The sequence below is a fragment of the Pan troglodytes genome, chromosome 19 (assembly GCF_028858775.2).
Source record: "Pan troglodytes isolate AG18354 chromosome 19, NHGRI_mPanTro3-v2.0_pri, whole genome shotgun sequence".
Classification (NCBI taxonomy): Eukaryota; Metazoa; Chordata; class Mammalia; order Primates; family Hominidae; genus Pan; species Pan troglodytes.
Genome location: NC_072417.2, coordinates 94,587,742 through 94,602,179, shown reverse-complemented (window position 1 = coordinate 94,602,179; position 14,438 = coordinate 94,587,742). Strand labels below are relative to the sequence as shown.

The following is a 14,438-nucleotide window of genomic DNA, read 5'->3' as shown; positions in this document are numbered from 1 at the left end:
CATGGGCTGAGCTGTCTGACAGGATGACCAGCCCCGGGGCTTCACCTTGCCATCCAATGCCCGGAGTTCCAGTGCCCTTGACTCACCAGCGGGCCCGCGGAGGAAAGAATGCACCGTGGCCCTGGCCCCCAACTTCACTGCTAACAACAGGTACGACCTGTGCAGGTGCCAACGACGGGCACCAGTGGGAAGCTCCTGGAGTGGAGACTGTGTGTGTCTTTGTCTTGTTTATGGCTCGTTCAGGGTGCTTTGGAATGAATGAATGAGTGAGTGAGTGAAAGAATGGCTTTCATTCCCAAGGGCACAGGCAGGAGGCTGCCAGGTGGCGTCTTGCACATAAGGGGCTCTCGGCCCAGGCTTTGCTCTTAAAGAGTTTCAGGCCTTGGGAGGCTCACATGGGGCTGAGAGGGTGGGGCCTGGGGAGAGACCTTGGCTGAGGAGGCTTGTAGGGGGGCCTGGGGAAGCTCCAAAAGAAATGGACTCCAGGCAGCTGCCTCTGAGCCTTCAAGGAGAGTGTGGGCTCCTTGGGCTAGGCCTCGGGACCCATGAGTGGAAGGGATTGGGGACACATTTTTCCTCCGGCATTTAGAGCCTTCGCCAAGGGAATAGTCTCAGGGGAGAGACCGTGTGGTTATTCTCCAGGGTTGGCACAGGAAGAATTCTTGCCTTTTTTTTTTTGAGACGGAGTCTTGCTCTGTCACCAGGCTGGAGTGCGGTGGCGTGATCTCGGCTCACTGCAACCTCTGACTCCTTGGTTCAAGCGATTCTCCGGCCTCGGCCTCCCAAGTAGCTGAGATTATAAGCACGTGCCACCACGCCACCACGCCCAAGTAATTTTTGTATTTTTTTTCGTAGAGACAGGGTTTCACCATGTTGGCCGGGATGGTCTCGATCTCCTGACCTCATGATCCACCCGCCTTGGCCTCCCAAAGTGCTGGGATTACAGGCGTGAGCCGCCGCACCCAGCTCAATTCTTGCTTTTTAATTTATTTTTAAGTTAGAGACAGGTTCTCATCTGTCACCCTGACTGGAGTCCACGATCATAGCTCACTGCAGCCTCTACCTCCTGGGCTCAAGAGATCCTCCCCACTCAGCCTTCGGAGCAGCTGGGACCACAGGTGCACAACGCCACTCCTGGCTAATTTTTAAATTTGTTGTAGAGATGAAGTCTCGCTGTGTTGCCCAGGCTGGTCTCAAACTCCTGGGCTCGGGCAATCCTCCTTCCTCGACCTCCCCAAAAGCCCTGGGATTACAGGTTTGAGCCCCCACACCTGGTCCTAAAATTTACTTTAGTATTTATCAGTTATATGTTCATACACAGCCAAAATGTCAAACAGCACCATAGGCTTAAAATGTGCTGCCCCTCCTACCCTCCCCACCCCTGCCCTTCCTACCCCCCCTCCACTGCCCCTCCTATCCCCCCGCTGCCCCTCCTACCCCCCCGCTGCCCCTCCTACCCCCGCGCTGCCCGTCCTACCCCCCAGCTGCCCTTCCTACCCCTGCGTTGCCCCTCCTACCCCCCCGCCCCTCCTACCCCCCGCTGCCCCTCCTACCCCCCCACCCCTCCTACCCCCTTGCCCCTCCTACCCCACCCGCCCCTCCTACCCCCCACCCACTGCCCCTCCTACCCTACCTCCCGCTGACCCTCCTACCCCCCACCCACTGCCCTGCTGCCCTTCCTACCCCACTGCTGCCCCTCCTACCCACACCCTTGCCGCCCCTCCTACCCCTGGCTCCTGCCCCTGAGGAGCAGCATCTTTTCAAGCTATTTCTTCTGGTGTTTTTTTGTTTGTTTGTTTGTTTTTGTTTTTGAGACGAAGTCTCGCCCTGTCGCCCAAGCCAGAGTGCAGTGGTGTGATCTCGGCTCACCACAACCTCCGCTTCCTGGGTTCCAGTGATTCTCTTGCCTCAGCCTCCTGGGTAGCTGGGACTACAGGCGTGTGCCACCACACCTGGCTAATTTTTGTATTTTTAGTAGAGACGGGGTTTCGCTATGTTGGCCAGGCTGGTCTCGAACCCCTAACCTTGTGATCCACCCGCCTCAGCCTCCCAAAGTGCTAGGATTACAGGCGTGAGCCACTGCGCCCGGCCATTTAGTGTTTTCTTGAAAACATTTATGAATACAAGCCATGCTGCTCATTCCTGAACAGCTCAAAATCAGTCCTGGTAGGATTATTCACACCACCCAAATTGGCAGATGAGCCGCGCTCCAAGAACCAGCTGTTGAACGTTTGTGAGTGCAGGCTGGTGCCAGGTGCAGGCCAGGCTGGTGCTGGGTGTGGGCTGGTGCCGGGTGCGGTCCGGTGCAGGTGCGGTCCGGTGCAGGTGCGGTCCGGTGCAGGTGCGGTCTGGTGCAGTTGTGGTCCGGTGCAGGTGCAGGCTGGTGCAGGAGCAGGTTTCATGCAGTGCTCTGCTCTCTGCTTACCCTCATTCCCGTCACGTTCTGTTGGTTTGGTTTTGGGCCTCTGACATGTTGGTCTTTGCCCAGATGTCTTGGTGGTTCTGTTAAAAGGGAGGCCCTAGGAGTTACCTGGAAGCCTGTTGCCTGGTGGCTTCACTTTGGGGCACTTGCGCAGAGAGCAAGGCATTGTTGAGTATCCCCACCTACCAGTGTCTGTGGGACCCTCCTCACAGGCTGAGTCTCTCCAGAGACAAACCCCCAGCCCGCCCCAGGGTTCAAGTCCTGGCTGCCCGGTTGCACTGCTGGGGAGTGGTGGCGGCGGCTGTCCTGGGTGAATCACCCATCTCTGCCCCACCTGCAGGGCCAGCTGGGGAGGGCAGGGTGGATGCTAGTGGCTCAAGTGAGGGAAGGGGCTTTGCCGAGCAGCCAGATTCTCCCCTTTGCCTCAAAGCCTGTCCATGCCTGTGGGAGAACAGTGTGTCTCCCTGGGGGCACGGGACCTGCCAGCTCCTTGCCCTCCCTCCTCACAATGCCTGGACCCTCCCTTGTGTCCCAGTTGCTCTCTGCTGGCCCTTCTGTTTCTAATCCTCCGGGTCTGCAGATGCCCATTTCCTGCAGTCTCCCCATCCCTCCTGTCAGCCTCGGTATTGGTCCTGTCCTGTCCTCCCGCCTTCCTGCAGGTCTGCGGAGGGGCAGAGGCAGAGAGTGTGGCTTCCGTCCGTCGTGTGGGATGGGGCTTCGCTTCTGTGAGTCTGCTCTGGAAGCTGATTGTGAGCTCTGGAGCTGGCCCGAGCTGCTCCCCCCGTCTTGGGCACGTCCAGCGTTCATGCCTCGATTCTATCCCCTGCCCTGTGGGAGCCCCTGGTCCAGCTTTCTTGTCCTGGCAAGGACCCCATCATCAGGGCACAGGCTGTGGAAGGGGCCTGGGGACACCGGACGACAATGCTGCCAGCACGTAGCAAGCACTGAAGGCCTTTGTTCCCTCCCAGCCCGTGCTGCGAGTGTAGCTCTGAGATCTCAGGCGTCCCCTCCGGAGGCCTGACCATTCCTGTCTCTCTTCCGGCCCTGGCAGGAGCAACAAGGGAGCAGTGGGCAACTGCGTCACCACCATGGTGCACAACCGCTACACCCCCTCGGAGAGGGCGCCTCCGCTCAAGAGCTCCAACCAGACTGCCCCCTCCCTCAAGTAAGGTCTTCCGGGGAGGCCGCGGGGCTGCGGGGTCCGACCTCAGTTAGGGCATGTAGTCAGTGCACCTGGGGTCCGACCTCGGTCAGGGCATGCGGTCAGTGTGCATGGGGTCCGATCTCGGTCAGGGCACGTGGTCAGTTCACACAGGGTTCTACCTTGGTCAGGGCATGTAGTCAGTGCACACAGGGTCCGACCTCGGTCAGGGCATGCAGTCAGTTCACACAGGGTTCTACCTCGGTCAGGGCATGCGGTCAGTGTGCATGGGGTCCTACCTCGGTCAGGGCACGTGGTCAGTTCACACAGGGTTCTACCTTGGTCAGGGAATGCGGTCAGTGTGCATGGGGTCCGATCTCGGTCAGGGCACGTGGTCAGTGCACGTAAAACCACGTGGAGCAGCCGTGAACTGGGCTCCCATCCATGTCCGCCGCCCTCTTCTGTTCTTGGGTCGGCAGCTTCCCACAGAGAGAAAACAGCCCAGATGTGGCGGCACAGTGAGGTCTGGGGCTCACCCTGAGGTGGGGCCCCCAGGAGGAAGCCAGGGCTTGTGCAGAGCCCAGAAGGCTTCACAGCGGGGGTGGACCGAGCGGGGCAGAGGAGGCCCCGAGTCCACCACCACATGGTCTTGCGGGGATTGGGGATGGCCTTGGGGTTGCTCAGGGGTCCCTCAGGCTCTGGACTCCTGTGACTTTTGGGAACTTTCTCAATGGAATTTTTTTTTTTTTTTGAAACGGAGTTTCGTTCTTGTTGCCCAGGCTGGAGTGCAGTGGCATGATCTCAGCTTACTGCAACCTCTGCCTCCCAGGTTCAAGCGATTCTCCTGCCTCAGCCTCCCTTGTAGCTGGGAGTACAGGTGCCCGCCACCATGCCGAGCTAATTTTTTTGTGTTTTTAGTAGAAATGGGGTTTCACCATGTTGGCAAGGCTGGTCTCAAACTCGTGACCTCAGGTGATCCGCCCGCTTTGGCCTCCCAAAGTGCTGGAATTACAGGTGTGAGCCAGGGCACCCAGCCTCTCAATGTAACTTTAGTGAGAAGTTTTTAAACGCAAAGAGCTCATTATCCTGGGTACCAGTGAGTGGGACCTTGTCAGGGCACAGGTGGTCCAGAGGCCAGGATGTGGCACGGGAGAGCCGGCCTCGCACCTGCCGCTGTCCCCCTCTACCCCAGCTGCCAGCCTGCCAGCACCCCTTCCAGGCTCAGTCCTGGGACTTCGGGAGTGGGCACATGCTGCCTGTGGGCAGAGCTGTTCCCCTGGGCGGTGAGACGAGGGTGTTTTCTTCTTACCTGTCAGCAACATCATCAAGGCAGCCACCTGTGAGGGCAGTGAGAGCAGCGGCTTTGGGAAGTCGCCGAAGAATGTCTCCAGTGCCACCCGCTCGGCCCGGAACAATACTGGGGGCAGCACGGGCTTGCCCAGGCGGAAGGAGGTGACGGAGGAGGAGGCTGAGAGGTGACCGCTCTTGGGGCGGTGGGGGGCCTGAGCCTAGAACACAGAGGTGGGCAGGCATCAGGGTCTGGGGGGCTCACACCTCCGAGGATAGAAATTTCCATTTAATGATTGTTTTAATTTAATTTTTTTTTTTTTGAGACAGAGTCTCGCTCTGTCCCCCAGGCTGGAGTGCAGTGGCGCAATCTCGGCTCACTGCAAGCTCTGCCTCCCGGGTTCACACCGTTCTCCTGCCTCAGCCTCCCGAGTAGCTGGGACTACAGGTGCCCGCCACCACGCCTGGCTAATTTTTTGTATTTTTAGTAGAGACGGGGTTTCACCGTGTTAGCCAGGATGGTCTCGATCTCCTGACCTCGTGATCCGCCCGCCTCCGCCTCCCAAAGTGCGGGGATTACAGGCGTGAGTCACCACGCCCGGCCTGTTTTAAAATATTGAGACTGAGCAGACCCCATGTGGTGTGGTTCTATTTACATAAAACACCAAGCAAAGGCAAGTTTATCACAGGCGGTCAAAGGCTGGTGTAGGGGTGGCAGAGAGGGCTCCTCCAGGGGCAGTGGAACATTCCAGAACTGCACTGTGCTGATGGTCACACAACTCTAGATTTGCTAAAAATCATTGACTTGTACACTGAAAATGGGTAGATTTTGTAGTATGGAAATTGTACCTCAGTAAAACTGTTAATTAAAACAACATTAAAGGCAAAGAAGATACAGAACTGAAAAAAGCCAACAACACCCAAAGCTCCAGGGGCTGTGGGCGGAGCCTCCTGTGGTGATGACTGTTGGGGGCTGCGCCCCTGGGGAGCTGGAGGGGCTGTGGGCGGAGCCTCCTGTGACCATGACAGTCGTTTCTTGTCAGGACAGTCGCGGGGGTACCTCCCTGCCTGGACTTTCGGAGCCTGCTCCTGGCGGAGCCGTCACCTACCCTACCGCCCAGTTAGGGCTAGGGAGACCAGGCCTGTAGACGCGGTGGGTGGCACGAGGGAAGGGGGACCAGAAGCCCGCAACCCCTTGAAGCCCCCCAGTTCTGCCCGGGGCAGACTGCTCCCGAGCTAGGGCTCACACGTTCTGGGTTCTCTGTTAGTGCCTTTGCTGAGAGAATCCACACATGGTCCCGAGAGCCAAGGTGAAGCATTTTTTTTTTTGCTTAATCAGTTTTACTGAATATAATTTGTATACAATAGAAGGTGCCCATTGTAAGTGTGCAGTTCCATGAGATTCCACCAGGGTGTATAGTGCTGTCTGCGGACACAGCAGACCAAGATAAGGAAACGGCCCAGCACCACCAGGCTTCCCTCGAGCTCCTTCCCCGCCCTGATGCCAGCAGCCACCAGTCTGTTCCCTCCTAGCCCTGCCTGTTCCGACCACCCTCTCTGTGGAGCCTCGGCCTGTGGTCTGCACTGGCCTGAGTCCCGGGCCTGTTGCCTGTGGGTAGGGTCCCGCCATCCAGTGTTCACGCCATAGCCAGGTCATGGGCATTTGAACTATTCCCACTTCCTGGCGATTGTAAATAAGGCCACACAGGCCTGCGTGGGTAGGCGTTTCCTCTCCCCTGGGCACCTTCCCAGGAGGAAGGTTTTGGGTTTTAGTGGAGCTGGTGCAGGCGGCTAGTCCTGCCATGTGAAAATGGTCCAGGTGGGCTGGTCCTGCCTTGCGAAAAGGGCTACTTGTGTGCAGCCGCCGGCTTCTCTCTTCCCCGGCTCGACCTTCCACCAGCAGCCAGCTGGCTCCTGCCGGGGCGCTGGTCCTGTCTTGGCCCTGAGTCCTGCTCTCCGGGCAGGTTTATCCACCAGGTGAACCAGGCTGCCGTCACCATCCAGCGCTGGTACCGGCACCAGGTGCAGCGGCGCGGAGCAGGAGCTGCCCGCCTGGAGCACTTGCTGCAGGCCAAGCGGGAGGTCAGTGTGGGCGTCTCAGTCACTCCATGCTCCCCCGGGGGGTCTGGCCCAGAATCCCAGGGGTCTGAGTTTCTGGGACAGGTGGAATCAAAGCCTAGGATTGCTCGTGGGCCCCGTCTCTGGGTGCAGCATCCTTCTTGACCCTGGGTCCCCGCGGACAGGCAGGGTGGTCCTCACTGGCGGTCATCAGGGCCTGGGTGTCAGGAAACGCCTGCTGGGTCCATCCCAGGCTGGAGAGTCTCAGGAGGACATTCTGTGGGGGCAGAGCTGTCTCCCCCACGCCAGAACTGTTGGCCACCTGCGACGTAGGGCTCATCCTCTGTAGAGCAGAGAAATGGCAGGTTCAAGGTCCTGGTGGGGTTTCACTTTCCCTGCTGGCCCTGAGATTCCACGAACTCTAGGGGACTCCAGGGCGTTGTGGGGAAACCTCTGGTCTGGGTCTGGATTCCGTCTTCCAGATGTAAACACCACATGGCACCGGCTTCTTTGGCAGGAGCAGCGGCAGCAGTCAGGCGAGGGGACCCTCTTGGACCTGCACCAGCAGAAAGAGGCAGCCAGGAGGAAGGCCCGGGAGGAGAAGGCGCGCCAAGCCAGGCGAGCAGCCATTCAGGTGCTGACCGCGCAGGGACCACTGAGCAGCACCGTGGCCCAGGCCTGACCGTGCGGGGCTGCTGCTGGGGCTCCCTGGGCCCCGGGACACTTAGCCTCAGGGCAGCTTGGCTGCGGAGCCTGGGGTCGTCCTCTCCCAGGGACAGTGCTCAGCGATGCTCCCACTGCAGGAGCTGCAACAGAAACGAGCCCTGAGAGCCCAGAAGGCGAGCACTGCCGAGTGTGGGCCACCTGAGAATCCCAGGGAGACCAGAGTGCCAGGAACGCAGCAGCCTGCTCAGGAGCTGTCCCCCACGCCAGGCGGCACTGCCCACCAGGCCCTCAAGGCCAACAACGCTGGTGAGAGTGGCTCCACGCCCGCCCTGCTTGGGGGGGTGGACTGCAGCCAGGAAGGAAGTGCAGCCCCTGTGGACCTCCCCTCGGCCTCCTGTGCTGCTGCCCATGTTGGCGGCCCCAGTCCTCGGAGTTAGGGGCCTTGGCCCCCAGCTGACCTGACGAGGGTGCCAAGACCTTGACAATCAAATGGTCCTGGACGTAGGGATCCCTACAGAGCAGAAGGCCCGGAAGGGAGGGGTGGCACTCATTCTCCACAGCTCCACACCCAGAAGGCCGTGGCTCCCCAGCGGCTCCTCTGCTTCTGGGGTCGCCTCCGCCTCCCCCATGCCTGGCTCCTTCCCGGGGGTGCCTCCAGAGTTGCTGCCCGCCCCGGGATGCTCCCTGTGGAATGGTGCTGTGTTCTGCTGTGCAGGTGGTGGCCTCCCTGCTGCAGGCCCCGGAGACCGCTGCCTGCCCACCTCCGACTCATCCCCAGAACCACAGCAGCCTCCAGAGGACAGGACGCAGGTCTGAGCACAGCTGTCCTTCGCTCCATCATGGTTTTTGGCTTTAAGGGCCATGTCTGTGCCAGGGGTGTCCTGAGCTGAGCTTCTCCCAGCCCCTCCTCTGCTCTAGGGGCCACTTAAGCTCAGAGAGGCCGCCCAGGAGGTGTCTTCTTGCTCTGATGCATGGTGCTGGCTGCCTCTTGGGGAGCCTTTGCTGGGGTGGATCCAGTTGGGTTTTTGCAGATGTCCTGGGGTGGGGGGCCTTGCATCCTCATCCACAAAAGAGGAGCTTCCGGCTCTGAGGGGTGACCTGACAGCCAAGGCTCCCAGGCTGCTCAGTGGTGGGGCCAGGTGGCTGCACTCCTGTTTTCCTGGAGTGGGGCACTGGGAGGAGTCCCCTGGTGGCTGAAGCTGCTCTGGGTTTGAGCAGCTGCAGAGACCGGGTGGGAAGGTCTGAGCCCTGGCCTCACCTTCCTGGGGCTGAATGTCGGGACTGGGGAGCTCCCGTGGTGCCTTCGGGGCTCTGCGGTTGGCCTCCTATGTGGGGGCTGCTCTCAGCTACCAGCAGCCTTGCTGCATCTGTCTCCCTGCTCTTCTGCAGGACATTCTTGCCCAGGATGCAGCTGGGGACAACCTGGAGATGATGGCCCTGAGCAGGGGGAGCGCCAAGTCCAGGGGGCCACTGGAGGAGCTGCTGCACACACTGCAGCTGCTGGAGAAAGAGCCGGACCCGCTGCCCCGCCCCAGGGCCCATCACAGGGGCAGATACGCCTGGGCCAGCGAGGTGACCACGGTGTGCGCCCGCCCTGCACAGTCTGTCCACCCACGCCATTCACACAGAGCATGCGGTGGCTGTGGGGGTTGGGAAAATGGGGATGCCACAGGCTCCTCCTTGCTTTAGTCGCAACCCTCCCTCCCAGAGCCCAGCCTCAGCTGCCACTTCTGCCTTTGGGGAACCCAAGTCCTCAGGCTGCCCTGACAGCCCCCGATGCTGGGCTCCTGTCCCACAGGAGGATGACGCCAGCTCTCTGACAGCTGACAACTTGGAGAAATTTGGAAAACTCAGTGCATTCCCCGAACCTCCTGAGGATGGGACGCTGCTCTCGGAGGCCAAGCTACAAAGCATCATGAGCTTCTTGGACGAGATGGAGAAGTCTGGGCAGGACCAGCTGGACTCCCAGCAGGAGGTGGCCCCTCACCAGCCCACACCCAGCCCCCAGGGGGAGGAGGCCCCTCACCATGTACCCACCTAGTTATGCAGCACCCCCCACGGGTCTCTCAGGGTGGAGGTGGCAGGGCCCGCATTCCCCACACTGCCCCCACCTACCCGCTGCCCCGAGCTGCCTCCACGAGCCCATATGTGTGGATAGTTCAGCCCTCTGGAGCCCTGCTGTCCTCTGGGCTACCCGTTGGTTTGTCCTGGGTGAACACCAGTGGCCAGGCTAAATGGAGCAGTGACGTGAACTTTATTGTCACAGGGCAGGAAGCTGGGCAGCATAGAACTTTTTAAATGGTTTGTTTTTTATTCCTGAGGCCACAGCCCCCATTTCCTGTACTGAGCAATGAAAACGACCTCTGCTGGGCCGCCTGCCACCTGCCCTCCAGCTTCCCACAGGCTCCCGTGTGCAGCAGCCCCTCTGTCCCCAGAGGGCAGGGCCGCAGGGGCATCGCGTCAGGTCCTTGGCTGCCCCCCGTCCTCTGCCGCTTCCGCCTGACGCTCGGCTGTGTCTGCAGGGGTGGGTGCCGGAGGCGGGGCCGGGGCCCCTGGAGCTGGGGTCCGAGGTGAGCACGTCTGTGATGCGGCTGAAGCTGGAGGTGGAGGAGAAGAAGCAGGCCATGCTGCTGCTGCAGAGAGCGCTGGTAACGCTGCTGGCACTGCTAATCCCGGGCCCTGCTAGCCTCCTACCTGCTGAGGCCAGGCCCACCGGTCCTAGCGCTTCCCTCCTCTGCCCACACCCTGCAGGCGCAGCAGCGAGACCTCACGGTCCGGCGGGTCAAGGAGACAGAGAAGGCGCTGAGCCGGCAGCTGCAGCGGCAGAGGGAGCACTACGAGGCCACCATCCAGCGGCACTTGGCCTTCATTGACCAGGTGAGCGGCCCGGGGACCGCGGAGGCCCGGACCCAGCGTGTGGCTCATGGAGACTTCCAGAGCCAGGGGCTTCCCACTGCCAGGGAGCTTCTTCCTCTGTTGGGTGTCACACGGGTGTCCGCTGGACGCATTCCAAGCCTTTCCCGTGCCATTCCCAGCCATGCATGCCCTGGAGAGGGCACTCCTGTCTTTATCCAGAGCTGCCCCGTGTGAGTGTAGTGGGGTGTCCTGCCGGCCCCTCAGCTCAGTCGCAGCCCCGGTTGGCTCCTGTTCTGAAGAGAACTCTAGGTCTGGGGTGTGTGAGAATAGGGGCCTCCAGGGCTGCTTGATAGTTGTCACAGGTGTGTCCTGACCTGGGGTCTGGCCTGGGGCTGGCAGTGAGGCTGGTGTGGTCCTGACACCCTTTGGCAGACAGTGAGCCTCCTCCAGGGCTGGGTGATGGGCACGGCAGAGCTACCCTCATCCCAGGAAGACCCTGACGTCACTGCAGGGGGTGGGCTGGGGCTTCTCTGACATTCGCCGGGTCCCCCAGCTGAGGACAGGACGGCGGATGCAGGCCTGGGCCCGTGTTTGCACACGTGCCCTCCCACTGGCCCCAGGGTCCATCCACAAACCTAGGAGGGGCAGCCCCAGGGGAGGGCTGCTGTTAGCCTCCCTCGGAGGCTGGGAGGGTCTCCTCCATCAGGGGTCCTGCTGGGCTGGGGCCTTGGTGTAGCACCTCACCTCCGGTCCCCAACACAGCTGATTGAAGACAAGAAGGTCCTGAGTGAAAAGTGCGAGGCTGTGGTGGCCGAGCTGAAGCAGGAGGACCAGAGATGCACCGAGCGTGTGGCCCAGGCACAGGCGCAGCACGAGCTGGTGAGGCTTTGCTCCCTACTGCACGGCGTCCCAAGCCCGGCTCACAGGCCAGGCTCAGCTGTCACAGCCCCCAGAACAGGACCAGACTTGGAGTCCTCATTCCTGTCTCGGTGTGTCAGGGCCACAGCGGTGGGTGGGGCTGTCTGGGGGAGCACCGTGGCACCGAGCTGGTCCACTCCTGCCTCTCTAGCTGCCAGGCTCTGGGGCGGGGCCGTGGGCCTGCTGTCACAGATGTGGACGCACAGTCCCTGCCCGGCCACAGCACGGTAGCCGTGGACCCAGGAGCCTCTGCCTGGCCTGCCCCACTGCCAGGTCCTTGGGCCATGGGACCTGCTCTCTCTACTGACCAGGTGTCGGTGGAGCATTGACTCCCGGCCCCTTCCCGCTGTGTGAGCTCCCTGGGGGCCTCAGCCTCCCTGGCTATGCTTCCCACCAGCTTGGGCAGTGATGGTCCCGAGCCCAGGTTCTGGAGTGGGGCTTGGCACTGGCATTTTAAAATCCCTGCACGTGACTGTGGCTGACAGCCGGGGTTGAGGACTGCCAGTCCCATGGAAGAATGCAGGCTCTGGAGCCGTCCCGACAGGCAGCAGCACCCCTCTCTGGGGCAAGGCCTCTGCAGGCTGATGGCTGCCCTCCCATTTCTCAGGCCACCAAGGTGTGTGGCAGGGTGGGCCTGGGCCTCCAGCCTGGCCCCGGGCACTGGGGAGGGCAGCAGTGGCTCTGTGGAGCTGGTGTGTGTGTCTCGGGGCAGCACACCCAACCATGAGCGCCGGCCTTGTGCTGTTGGACCTGGAAGCCCGGCCCTGCCTGTGCCCACAGGGTGGCAAAGGGACAGGGGTGTCCTTCGTGTCGTTTTCTCCTGCCCTGTTCTCCTGCTCGTAGGAGATTAAAAAACTCAAAGAATTAATGAGCGCCACCGAGAAAGCCCGCCGGGAGAAGTGGATCAGTGAGAAAACCAAGAAGATCAAGGAGGTCACTGTCCGAGGTGGGCCATCCCCTCCCATGAGCCGGCCAGGTGTGGGGTGGGCGCTGCGGCCAGGGCTTCTTTTGAGAGAGCCATAACTTCAGGCATTCATGTAGTCTGAGACCTTCCTGGGCAGAGGTGAACACTCATGCCCCAACCACCCCCGTCACGGCCTCCGCTGCAGCTTCTGCCGTGACCCGGGGGGCAGGTGGGCTCCACACAGGAGCCTGGCCCGGCCCCCAGCACCCAGGCAATTGCCTGAAACGAGGGGGCTCAGTGCCTCACTTCCTCAGGGTTGGGCTAGGGGAGATTGGGAGTTTGTGGACGACTGTGGCACGTGGGCCCTGCCACGGGAAGCAGAGTGAGCCACAGGAGGAGGCAGGGGCAGGCAGGGGGATGGGGCAGGAGGCTGGTGGGTGTTGGGGTCTGAAGGGGCCTCGGACCCTTGGGTGATGTGCAGGGCTCCCCGAGGCCTGGTCCTCTCGCTCTGGACACCTTCTGCCAGGGTGCCTGGGAGCCATCAGTGGTAGCACCAGGAGTGTCAGGAGCCCTGAGCCCCACAGGCTGGGAGAGGTGCCGTGGCCCTGTGGGGGTCTCTTCCCCACCTCGTGGGCATCAGGACTCAGCTGTGCTTCGGGTTGGATCCAAGGAGGCCCTGGGTGGGCGGGGTCCCCTCTGGGCCTGAGACAGGCTGGTCTTGTGCCAGGGTTGGACTTCCCGGGCCCACCCTAGCTGGACGTGGCCCTAGCCGGTGCCCCGCCCCCAGGTCTGGAGCCCGAGATCCAGAAGCTGATTGCCAGGCACAAGCAGGAAGTGCGGAGGCTCAAGAGCCTGCACGAGGCGGAGCTGCTGCAGTCGGATGAGCGGGCCTCGCAGCGCTGCCTGCGCCAGGCCGAGGAGCTGCGGGAGCAGCTGGAGCGGGAGAAGGAGGCGCTGGGCCAGCAGGAGCGCGAACGTGCTCGGCAGCGGTGGGTGGTGGCCCCAGGCCCGTGGGGCCAGGACCCTCAGGGCGGGGAGTCGGAATCCTGGAAGGCTGGAGTGGAGTTCCCATGTAGAGGTGGGCGAGGGTCTTAGTGCAGCATGCAGCGAGGACGCAGGGCCCTTGGGGGCCCAGCCTCAGCCGGGCCAGTGTCCTCGGGCTTGTGTCTGCAGTGCATGCCCGCCGAGGTCTGCAGGTTCTGCATGGGTGCACGGGTGTTTTCCCAGGGTCAGGGCTGGGAACCCCCACCAGACATCCACTCTTTCAGAACTGGCCCCAGAGCAGCGACCCGTGGATAGGCGGCCTCGAGGCCCCTCCAGCTCTGACCTTAGGGCCCAGGGACGGTCTCTCTCATTCACTCCCTTGGCCTGGGGTCTGAGGGGTGACTGCTGCTCTTGCGTCCTGAGCCCTGGGGGCTGGGGACGTGCCTAGTGGTGGTCAGGATCTGTGGGCCACAGGGGGCAGTGGCAGCCCCTCCTGCACTGTCTGCGCCACCAGGACAGCCTGGAAGCCACCCTCTCCTATCCACCCTGTTGCCTGTCGCGGCTGGTCCTCCCCAGATGCAGCTTGGCTGGTCCCCCGGTCTCTCCCCGAAGGTGGGGTCAGGACGAGGCCCTGGCACGAGCTTGCTCAGGTCACGGAGCCAGGCATCTGGCACCCTCAGGCCAGAGGCAGGGGAGGTGGATAAGGCCCCACGAGGCACCTGCCTCCCGCCCTCCATGCCCGTGGGGCAACGCTGAACAGGGTGAGGCCGGCACAAGGGCTGAGGGAAAAGGGGGCCTGGACGCGGCTCCACAGCCACTTCCCAAAGTGCCACGAGGGCCTGGAGCTCAGGGAATTGCGGCGCTTGGCTGATGGGCAAGTTCCTCGTGGCCTTGCCTGCCCCCGGGCGGTGGCTTTGAGGGGCCTCGACTGCCGAGGGGGAGGGGCGGGGCCCCGGAGGGCTGCTCTCCAGCTCTGAGTCAGGCCTGTGGTCGGCCCGTGCCCCTGCGGTGGGTGGGTCCTGGGACCGCTCGTCCCGGCCCCCGAGAGCCAGTCCCGACCATCCCCCAGGTTCCAGCAGCACCTGGAGCAGGAGCAGTGGGCGCTGCAGCAGCAACGGCAGCGGCTGTACAGTGAGGTGGCTGAGGAGAGGGAGCGGCTGGGCCAGCAGGCAGCCAGGTGCCACCCGGGGGCACCACGTCCT

At 62.0% G+C, this 14,438-nt stretch overlaps 1 protein-coding gene across 28 annotated transcripts in view; it reads left to right on the top strand.

Annotated features, from left to right (window-relative positions):
- CEP131 (centrosomal protein 131) overlaps positions 1–14,438 on the top strand; it is a 34,513-nt gene that overhangs the window by 16,910 nt on the left and 3,165 nt on the right. For 11 of the 28 annotated variants that reach the window (XM_063800016.1, XM_063800015.1, XM_054670749.2 and 8 more), the window contains exons 5-19: positions 23–150; positions 3,474–3,587; positions 4,880–5,038; positions 6,815–6,932; positions 7,426–7,542; positions 7,712–7,880; positions 8,290–8,384; positions 8,964–9,146; positions 9,373–9,549; positions 10,097–10,222; positions 10,326–10,451; positions 11,193–11,309; positions 12,192–12,294; positions 13,040–13,241; positions 14,306–14,413. In XM_063800016.1, coding sequence (XP_063656086.1) covers positions 23–150; positions 3,474–3,587; positions 4,880–5,038; positions 6,815–6,932; positions 7,426–7,542; positions 7,712–7,880; positions 8,290–8,384; positions 8,964–9,146; positions 9,373–9,549; positions 10,097–10,222; positions 10,326–10,451; positions 11,193–11,309; positions 12,192–12,294; positions 13,040–13,241; positions 14,306–14,413 — 2,042 coding nt within the window. Of the gene's footprint in view, positions 1–22; positions 151–3,473; positions 3,588–4,879; positions 5,039–6,814; positions 6,933–7,425; positions 7,543–7,711; positions 7,881–8,289; positions 8,385–8,963; positions 9,156–9,372; positions 9,550–10,096; positions 10,223–10,325; positions 10,452–11,192; positions 11,310–12,191; positions 12,295–13,039; positions 13,242–14,305; positions 14,414–14,438 lie in introns of all 28 variants that reach the window. The other 17 variants (XM_054670747.2, XM_016933124.4, XM_016933123.3 and 14 more) reach the window with 3 other exon arrangements.